Source organism: Dinoponera quadriceps, unplaced genomic scaffold, assembly GCF_001313825.1.
Source record: "Dinoponera quadriceps isolate SergipeBrazil2010 unplaced genomic scaffold, ASM131382v1 scaffold1266, whole genome shotgun sequence".
Classification (NCBI taxonomy): Eukaryota; Metazoa; Arthropoda; class Insecta; order Hymenoptera; family Formicidae; genus Dinoponera; species Dinoponera quadriceps.
The window spans coordinates 370,029-380,993 of record NW_014555494.1 but is presented as its reverse complement, the minus strand read 5'-3'; the positions used below and the strand labels follow the sequence as shown (position 1 = coordinate 380,993).

The 10,965-nt window shown below is 37.2% G+C and overlaps 2 protein-coding genes across 3 annotated transcripts in view; both read right to left on the bottom strand.

Moving 5' to 3' along the window:
* Positions 1–4,366, bottom strand: part of LOC106744493 — a 12,740-nt gene extending 8,374 nt beyond the window's left edge. Inside the window, exon 1 of the mRNA XM_014619323.1 lies at positions 4,212–4,366. Within this exon, the coding sequence (XP_014474809.1) occupies positions 4,212–4,226 (15 nt within the window). The 5' untranslated portion in view covers positions 4,227–4,366. The remainder of the gene's footprint in view (positions 1–4,211) is intronic.
* A 1,384-nt stretch (positions 4,367–5,750) lies between these two features.
* On the bottom strand, positions 5,751–9,705 carry LOC106744504 (histone chaperone asf1). 2 transcript variants are annotated; one of them, XM_014619346.1, is made up of 3 exons: positions 9,331–9,705; positions 8,517–8,632; positions 5,751–8,405 (listed from the first exon to the last, which is right to left on the bottom strand). In XM_014619346.1, exons 1-3 carry the CDS (start codon positions 9,461–9,463, stop codon positions 8,034–8,036), a joined length of 621 nt encoding a protein of 206 aa, XP_014474832.1. In that variant the 5' UTR covers positions 9,464–9,705; the 3' UTR covers positions 5,751–8,033. The 2 variants fall into 2 exon arrangements, with proteins under 2 accessions (XP_014474832.1, XP_014474834.1); XM_014619348.1 differs by lacking the exon at positions 9,331–9,705 and adding an exon at positions 8,982–9,322.
* Positions 9,706–10,965: the final 1,260 nt, after the last annotated feature.

Sequence of the window (10,965 nt, the reverse complement as noted above, 5' to 3'; positions counted from 1 at the left end):
TTCTATAAGAGCATAGTCATTTTTCAAGATATTTTCTACGCTTTATGTGCTCTAATTGCCGTTCTCGTTTAATTAATGTTTGTATGTTACTTTAAAAAAAAAAACGGATAAAAATATTGCATCTGAACGTTAATACGCATAGAGTGAAAGCAGGCTAGAGAAACAACTTCATAAAAATTATTGTTTAATAACATTAATGCGTTAGCTCAAATACTTACGAACTTACCTACTCCATAGTATTTTAAAGCGTGATTTTCAAAACTAGAACATGTGTACAAAATCGAGAATAAATAAATATTTTTCCCCAAATACGTTGCAGAAACATCGTGACTAAAATAGATGTATATTTAATGCTGAGTATTAATGTCGCAAAAATTAACAAACCTTCTCATTCTCTTTGAATTTATATTGATAATGTGATAACGGGAATCCAATGCAGTACGATAAGCTGTGCCTTTGAGTAACATAATCAAGATAATAAATATCGCAACTACTTAATTTCCTGATACACGTTAAATGCATTTCTTCTATACTTCTTCTGATACATTTCTTCTAATGCAATAAATTATTTGCAGTATTATTTTAATAAAGCGTAAAGATTTTTGAGAATTAACAAATAGTTATAAATCTCGGTCAATTATCATAAGGTTCACTTTCATTAGAAATGTAAGATATGTGTGGATTTTACTTGTATATATATAGTTAGTTACAAAAAGATTGCAGCAGTTTTTTCAGTTTCGGATGCATGTCATATCTAATAGAATAATGCATCTAACAAGAATTACTGAAAAACAAATTCTTCTATCGAACACGGAAAGCGTTCCGAAACTTATAAAAAAGAACAAAATACACACGCTCGTCATCAAGGATGCCGTTTCGGATGTAGAACGAAATAGCGAAACGAAAAGAAACATATTTGACTTGGCTTCCAGGCTTGCCGCGTTCTTTATTGAATTTGTTCCCGACATTTCATGAATACTTTTAGTTTACTTCTTTAGTCTGCATCTACAATAAATACTAAGCTTTGTCCATTTTTTCTAAGCAATAAAATGTAACGTAATTTCTGACAAAAGTTTTAATAACACTCGAATCTTAGGAATTGCGCTGGAAACGCCTTTTGCTGGAAATTTCGTTGCAAGTACGGTGTTTCGAACAAAAAAGCCAAGGACTTATTGTAGATTCAGTCTTGCGATCTGCAAGAGCGAATTTCCAGGTAACAAGTTTAAACTGTTTTCAAACAAAGACAAATACAGGTTAATATTTGGTTGACAGTAGTATAAACGGGCGGTATAATCGCGTAACATTATACGTCGATAATCGCGCGGCATCATAGAATACTTATCGCGTTGTCGGCACATTTGCACATGTGTGTACGCATTATCTGACGTGTGGCGCGATTCCTCGGTTGCTTGCGGCCGAGATTCTCCCTCCGTTCGTGAAAAGAGCAAGACAACGGGTGGATGACTCATGAGGGATCGCGCGAGCCTCCATCTTGTAATGATCGGTGTCCAACGAGCCGGAGGCTCCTGTCGTCGTAATTTTACGTGTTTTCGCTCCCGATAAAAATATTGACAATTTCTCGACTCCCCGACACCCGGAGAACATATCGGGATCATGCGATACGCGACGTAACGTCACTTATCTGAAACGTTGTAGTATTACGTTCTCCGCATGCACATCCGCCAGTGATAATTATTATGCGTAATCATGTATGACGCATCATATATGACGCGTTGTTTGTTTTGAAGCCAAAATCGGATATTCTTTCTGGTCCCCTTCGCATTTCCTCGCTTCGAAAATCCCTTTGTCTTTTTAGCGCAGCTAGGGCGGATGATGAAATAACTTGCAGAGATTACAAAATGGCGCACTCGCGTTTGTGTCTTGCACCTGAGAAGTATCTCCCTGCTGAATTTCGGAGAGCGCTGCGCTCAATTGCCACTTTTGTCGAGGCACGAGCACAATAAAAAAAAACAGAAGAATCTACGTGCTTTTGCGCGAACATCTTTGTATTCCTTATGGAAGCTGTCCCATACACACATGTAACACACACGCGCGTGCGCGCGCACACACACATATACACACATGACTAGTTATTTGTGAATCCGGGTCGAGGTAGTTATTCCGTATTCTCAAATTCGCGAAATACCGTTGCTGAGTAAAACTTGCAAATTGACTCCCCTCCTTTCCCGTTATTCATCTTATAATCCTTCATTGATTTAATTAAATAGAATATATAATAACGGTCGAAGTCACATCAAACGAGTTTCGGTTACATGAACCTGGTATAAACGATGACTCACTTTTTCTACACTCTAGTAAGGAGGGGAAACAAATATAATTTCGATCAATTCAGTATCCTGTGCGCTCTGATATGCTAAGATTTTCAAAATATTACACCGAATGTATTGCGATGTGAAGGAATTGTTATATTATCAAATTCGTTTCAAAATCGAGTGAAAAATTGCCTTACCATGTAACATAGGAAGGGAAATATTAATTTTATTCTTTAAATCTCTTGGAGCGAGTTCTATTTCCATCAAAGTAAATAGAAACACTGTTATCTCTTATCTAGAACTCACTTTGAGAAATTTAAAGAATAAGCCGAATAAATGTTGAACAGGGATTATATAATCGGTTCGAAGGATTTTTTTTGAACAGATGTGGACTATTATACATTGAACCATTATTAACAAGGTAGACTATAATTTATAAAAAAATTATCAGTCCAGAGTTAATTAATTTTTATTATTTGCAGAAGATTTAACTTAAGAATAACACGGCTAGGTTATGTTAAGCAGGAAATAATTCGCGCAAGACACGAGTTACGAAATGGCGGCGATGACTCATCGATTCAAGTCGAATATTTGCCGTTTATATTGTAGTCAAATTTTCGACTTTTACGAAATGGCGGCGATGACTCATCGATTCAAGTCGAATATTTGCCGTTTATATTGTAGTCAAATTTTCGACTTTTACAGACTTTATTCAGGCACCTGTTAAAGATCATGAATCACGGCAATAGCATATATAACGTCATTATCCGTAACAGGTGCCTAGACGCAAAATTCAAATGTATGATATATAGTATATACCCGAAGATTATTTTGATTACGTAACGCGTTCATCCGAATCAATTGTTGGTCAAGCTTGATGTGAGAGTACCCCACTCTTTGTTGATTTATGACACCGTTGTTTAGCGTATTATCACAGCTCGAGTTGTTTCACGGCTGAAGAAAAATCTTTCGCATTTATTTATATTTAATAAGATTTAAAAAACAAATTTTTTTTTTTATAAGTATTCCAGTTTAAAGAGCAGTTTAAAGAGACTTTCAGTTTTAAAAAAACCAAATACATATTTGACCCACAATATTGTGGGTCTTTATTTTTAATTATAAAAAAGATTGAAGAAGATTAAAATAAAAAATGAACATACTTATAAACACATACTTCCAAAGGATGTCCCAGAGGACGTCTTACGTCCTAAGAACGTTCTCAAAACGTCCTTCGGATAGAATATGCTGTGTAAGTAATAGTATATAAATAATAAAAATATATCTGTATAAGATACTGTTTCTTGCGTAAAAAATCGATAGAATAATGGGTGAACCGTCATCAAAGCACCTGAGGCGATGTACATATAGTGCATGTATCGAGTTCGTCGCTCTATGGAAAGCTCTCGAAAGCTCGGGAGATGAGTTACTTAGCGTGTGTCTCACTCGCTCTAATGTGTAGCAGCGCACAACTTCAAGGCTACTTTGTTCCATAGAATTGCAGAACAAACCGATATTGACCCAACGACGTATTTATTATTATAAACTTTCTTCCCCATCACCCCGCAGATTATTCCGTATCATATCAATTTACGTGATTTTGGTTTTTCTTTCTTTCACGAGAACGCACTGACATACGACCGCCGAGGAGAGAAAGAGAAAGGCCTGCCACTTGACGACGCACGTGTTCGCACTTGTTGCGGCTCAGGCACCTTGCACGACGAGATTCGCTTTAATTTGAATTTGAAACGATCGAGTGTGAATCCAGTGATAAAAATCTATTAAAGAATCGATTAAAACTCTGTAAATCCATTTTCAAGCGGACTTTTGCGTATTTTCTGATCGAGCAGCCGACGCGACGCGTAACATGCACGGACATGTATCTCATCTCGCATAGGCGCGTAAACTCCTTTTCCCTTGCCATAAAGTTCGTGTACTTACATGCCTAGATGCCATGTCTTAGCTTGTTATGTACAAAAGTAAATCCTTTTTAATAAAAAAAACCCCAATAATTCCGCAGACTGCGTTATTTATTCAATCCAGGGGGTCCAAGCGATCGGTCAGAGCACTGTTGGGATTCCGATCACGTCTGCACTCCTGCAACGCTCATCACTGAATGCGCCTCTCGCGCCGAAGCAGAGTGGACTGAACACGTTCGTACATGTTTCGGCCACTGCCGCCTGATTGGCTGCAAGAGCACAGTGACGGGGGCAACAGGTATCGGTGATCAAATCTTTAGAATCATCCTTAGAATCATCACAAACTTCGAGCATTTGGCACACAAAGGTTTAAATACAATGAAGGGAATAAGAAACAAGAAATTAATTATAAGAAATTAGGAATAAGAATAACGTTAGAAATAAACTAAGTTTAAAACACACAATAAAAGGAATGGAGAATAACACATAAGAGAGTTTTAATACAAGATCGAATCACTCTTACTATACATTTTCTGAAGAATCTCTATTACAATATTATATGTTAACACAATAGTTATCTTCTTGACACTTGCCGATTGATCCAAACTTTCCATTTGTATATTAATGATTATTGCATCGCAACGTAACTTTTTATGAAAAATTATCTTGTCAGTTGTTAACCCGGGAATAAACACCTCATTTTTCATACATAAACGATCACCTGGGGTCATTTAGATCCTAATTAAAAACTTCTATTATTAACAAAATATAACACATTGTCGGTTGTTTTATGATTTATTATTATTTAGGGTCATTGTAAATATAATCTATTCACTATTAAAAAAAAATGAGGGGAAATAAAAAATATATTTAAGAATTGGAGTAAACATAACAAGTGTCTTATTATGACAGTATTTCTAATAAATGAAGATATCAATTTAAAAAAAGCCGTTTTATTGCCTTTTTTCGATGGAATAAGATATTTAAAGGTTCATAAAGAATAATTATTAAGAAAGATTGAAAATATATTAAATAAGATTCATTTTATAAGAATGTAAAGTAAGGCTAAATCGCGAAGATGTGATAGATACACATTGGAAAAAGAGAAGTTCCAGCTTTCTTCATTCTTAAACGAACGAATGTTCTTAAACGAACATCGTACATTAATTAGTTTATCTCCTATGAATAATCGGTCGAAAAGATGTCTTTGACTTTAAAGCTTTTGGGTAGTCTCTGCGACTGTTCTTATTTAATGACGTAAGAAGCGAAAAACGCATGCCAAAACTTTTTATGTTATACGTTCAAATAAAAAGATATCTACAAAATAACATTTATGATAGATTCAACACATTTATAAAAATGAACGAACACTTTTTCTTTATTCGAACAATCAATAAATAATTGCAAAATTAATTTGACATAGAATTTTCCCTCCTGACTTCTTTTCTCACAATTTGTCAATGTTAATTTTAGGACTATTTATAAATTGTTCGAGTAGAAAAAAAGGGTTTGTTCAATTTTACAAATGTGCTGAATCGATCATAATGTCATTTTGTGGACATATTTTATCTGGACGTATAACGCAAAAATTAGCGTGCATTTTCTCGCTTCTTAAACGTTATTAAATAAAACAGCCGCAGCGGTTACATTACGAGGTTTAACGAGGAATAACATAATGAGAAAAAATCGTAATATTTCCAGATATGTAAATTAAAAGAAAAAGTACAAACTTTCAAAATGTATAAACGTCACTCGTCTACAACTTTTCATCCATACGATACAATTCGACAAATGTTATAAAAAATTGTAACACTTCATGGAACTTGGTTTATATTTTTATATTTTACATTTTTGTAGTACTGTAAGAAAAATAAATAATAAATTTCATATTTCACAATATATCTCTTTCTGGAAGTCAAAGATTGGAAATTGTATATTGCTTCTTAAATCATTTCATTATTGCTATTTTTATTTTAATTACAAACCTATTGAATTTTGCTTATTTTACGTCATCAAGACATGTGATCCTTTAATTTTATGTGTATTTACCTTTATTAATATCAAAAAATATTTCTTTAATTTTAAATTATAAGAGTAAACTGTATTTGAAAGATTTAAATTCAACATGGAAGAAGTATACTATAAAATGTACCTGACGATTCTAAAAATGTAATATGTGTAAAATAATATATAATAATACAGGCAATATCCGAAAGAATAATATTATATCACCTATACACGTGTGTCTGAATAAAATATATTACCTGAGCCGTGTGAACTGGTATTTTAATGGTAAATTGCAATTATTAATAGAAACAGAATCGCAAAAGGACATATCAATACATCTTTCTCAAGTAAAAAACATAATATATATTTTTTACCTTAGTATGTATTATATACACTAATAAAAAATGGAAACTGTCTTATGATCTAATGCAATGTGACGTTATAATAAGCTGTAGTAATATAATACTTAATATATTCAAACGTATTTTTAAGTTTAAAGCACCTTAAATGATAAGCTACCAAAACATAATAATTTTCAAACAATTATATTATACGGGACATTGTCGAGAATTCGCTGTGGCTTTACATATTTTATTTACGATCGGTTATCCGTATTTATATTCAGCTTAATCGTTCGTGGTTCGTGCTATAATTACTGTTCGTTATTACGTACAAGTTTTCCATTTTCACAGAAATTACATTCTTTCAGAGACAATAAGTTTGTAAATCCGGTGCTATTTGATTGGGAGAAACATGACAATGCCGAAAACTATTAACTCACTTTTTTTTGCTCAAGTATAGGGTTATCACATTACCATTCACACACGATGTTTTCTGAAAATGTACAAATTTCATGTCGAAGGGATGTACATCAATAAGTATGTGGAAGGTTGTTTTTTTTTCTTTGCGCGATCTTTCGAATTATCTAAATATATACGGAGTGTGTATACTCTGTCATATTCTTATCCAGGTACTACTTCATCGTTTAAGGATTCTTTTCCATCACTGCAGCCGTACCGCACTATAAAGTCGCAACGAAATGTCAATTTGATTGACACGATTTTATTTTTCTGATATATGCTTTGCAGTGTGTTGAAATAAATTAGTTATTTTCGCGTATCACAACTTATACCTAGATAGAATAAATTTCTGTAACGTGTTGTAACGACTATTCTTAGTTCGAGTATTAATAAATTGCCGTAAATCTTAATTAATCGTTACACGATCGCTCGAAAAATATAACGCGGAAAATAGAAACAAAAGAATATTTATTTATTGCTCGGTATGCCCTCAAAATTATAGTAAATAATGGACTGCAGCCACAATGAGCTGGTACGATAAGATTTTGAATAACGAGAGCAGTAAGAATGCATTTCCATTCGCATATGAAGCAAAAGAACGTCAATTGATACTCCCGACTAATTTAAGACCACAAAGTACAACATTTACATGCATGTAAAGATGCATGATCGAATCAGTATACCTATTTATAAGGAACATTCCTAGTTGATATGCAAAAGTTGTGTTTTACGTATTTTTCAAATGTACGTCCTATGATATATGTAAATAAAGTATGTACACACTTATTGTTCTCTTATTAATAAACAAACAAAACATGCACTTACTGAGTGTTGTACTGATCCAAGCTATTGAATGTTGTGACATGGTAAAACGACGAATTTATTTCAACCTGTGGAGGGCGCAAGAGAGAGAAGTTGGTATGACATCTCGCTTGTGACATCATAATCCAATATGGTTATAGCAAGGAGCTAAGAGCCTTAAATTTACAGTATATGCAGTTCCATCGGACTTACTCTTACTGGCAACAAATCGTCTTTCACATCACTTCCATACCATTCTGTGTGTTCTCCGTAAAGCCTAACGTGGATGTGGGCGCATCTTGCGAGGTTTCTTCCAGAGCTTGCGCGTCCATGCCTTCGGGAACGGCGCTCGCCGTCGTAGTGGCACAATCGTCCCAATTGATCTTAAATCTAGTGACACGCGGCTTATCGCCTAATATATTCCTCTGCACCTTGTCGAATTGTGGCTGCGGAGGTGGATTTTCTCTAAGTTCCGCATCCGTGTACTCGTTATTTATGAAGTAACCGACACGAACGAATTCGTGACCTCTATAGGAGCAGGTCAGCAATACAACAGTCACACCCAGAGCATCGTTTACTGGAATTCTACTCACATCTGGTGGGTCGGCCTGGAATCAAGTGTAACAACAATTAGATATCTGTATTGTGTGGTTAAATGAAATAAACTGCCATCTTATCACAGTCACAGTAAGGTATTCAATGCAAATCTGAAGCTTTACCTGGAATACAAACATATGTCTTCCTTCTGGAATCGGTCCAACGTAAATGGTGTCTAAAACCTGATCGAACTCCTCCGACTCCGCACTGCCCACGTATATCATCTTCCATTCCAGATCTGAAAGAGGCATTGACATTGCACAATGTGTTTTCATACACGACGAGGGTCGACGGGACGTTAGCTACGACGCGAAGAAATTAACCCGGCGCGAATCACCGGCGTCGAATCCGAGCATAATTTCGCGCGAGCGTTGCCGCAGCAGCTTACGTTCTCGCGATTAAACGTATCATAGAATATACTCGCGGATAAATTCATGTCCTTGAGAACCGAGTGACATCACTATCGTGTAAAATTAACCTAGAGAGACGTGCGTTCGAAAATCGCGTGTGTGTGTGTGTGTGTTCGAGACTCGGGTCTCTGTTCGCGCGAATTAATATTGTCCCTGCGAGACGATACGAGCACGCACCTTCCTTGAGCTCCTCGATGCACTCGAACGTGACCTCGAACTGAAACGGATTCAGGAACGGCGACGGATTGTCGAGGACCGCGACGTTCGCTAGTTGAACCTTTGCCATGGCAGAGAAATAGTCCGAGAAGCTGAGATTTCAACAACGGTGGCTCGCGCGCGTCTCCTCTCGACGGGCAACAATGCCGCTCTCGTGGCTACGCTGCGACTGACCGCCCGGTGCGATTATTCACTCCGTAATCGCGAGGACTGCGTGTCGCGGGATAAACAACTTCATCGCAGCACGCAGGATATTTTGGCGGCAAACGAACGCTGAGGAGCGCTTCCGGTGATGCCGCGGCGGACTTACCGCCGGCAGCTGTTCGTTCGATCCTCATCCGGCGCCCGTCGGCGTGATGCACGTCGCGTCGCGAGCAGAACACGACGACGAGTTTCGCGTCGGGAAATACGAAGCGATGACGTGCCTCCGCGGAACGTTGCATTTTCGCGCGTTGTGTGCCGTGAACGTTGGTTTGTTTACCACTTGAAATGCCGTTCGTCGCGCGCTTCCGCGCCTTTCGAAACGAGACGAGCGTTTCGAGACCGGTAAGCCAGACGACCGGGAATGAATATCGGACGTTCGACTTGGTGCGCGAAGCTGGGCCTCGCGGCAGGATAACGTTGCAAGGAGCAACGTGTTCTCATTTAGAACTCCGAAAAAATCTTCCGTCTCAACCTCATGAGGAAGTGCGCGTTTGAAGCGCGCTGCAAACGCGCCCGCGTCCAATGAGAATGGATTACGCGGAGAACGCGGAGCGCCTCTTTACCGATGATGCGTTCGTCGTTGAAAGAGGTTAGTGTCTTCCGAATGTATTCGATGTGCCGCTCTTTAAAGCTTGGCCGACAGTGTGCTCTCTGCGCCTTGTTTCTTCTTGCTCTCTATCTTTCTTCTGTAAGAACTTCTATTTACTTGTGGAAAAGAGAGAGCAAGAAACGAAGAGTACATTGTAGATCAGACTTTAGTTTCCTTTCTATCTCCGAGGTTCGAAGATGCATAATTCTTCCTCGTGTAAAATAAACAATACTTTTTGCACAGTGTAAAATACGTGTCTGATGTGGTTTAGATGTAACCAACAGATTAACTCGATCGAATTGGCTAATTATCTAAACCATGATGACAGGAACGCGTTAGATACATGAAAGTTGGCGTATGGGTTTTCACCTCGGCCAATTGAATGGAGTGAAATAGGTGTTATGGCTTCTGCCCACAAGACGCGACCAATCCCGTTTCCCCATAAGAATTAAAAGTTTATTGGCTGCCGCATCGCTTCTTGTTGCGCGTTAGTATTCTGCGTCCTGTGGCCGGAAACTATTATATATAAGATCCGACTATGAATACCGGCTTTGAAAATCCAACTGAATACCTTACGGCTGGTATTCATAGTCATATCTTAAGCCAGCGGCACATGATGCTTGTTTTCATGCTGGATTGCTTACTGAATAATAATATTGCGTTCTGATTGGTACATTTCCGAAAATGGATGGTAATACACCAATCAAAACGCAGTATTTTCACCCAGCAAACAATCCAGCACGAAAGCAAGCATCGCGTGTTGCTGGCTAAGACGTCTGAAAGATATCTTATGTCTCGATTTTGGACATTGTGCTGTCTGAGTAAACTTAAGACAATCTTAAATACAAGATGCGATTGAATACCGGCCTGCATACCGGCCAAAAACATAAATTGGTGTTGATCCACAATAGATATTTTAAGTCTTAAACTTTGAGAAATTGACCAATCACACTTAACTGTTCTCTTCACATTCGACTGTGATTGGACAATTCCTTAAGGCTTAAGCTTAAAATACCTATTGTAGACCGGTACTAAAGCGTCTTCAATGAGAATTTAAGGCGTAAGATTTAAGAAATTAACCAATCACAATTGATTGTTCTTCTATAATTCGATTATGATTGGTCAATTTCTTAAGGTTTAGGGCTTAAAGCA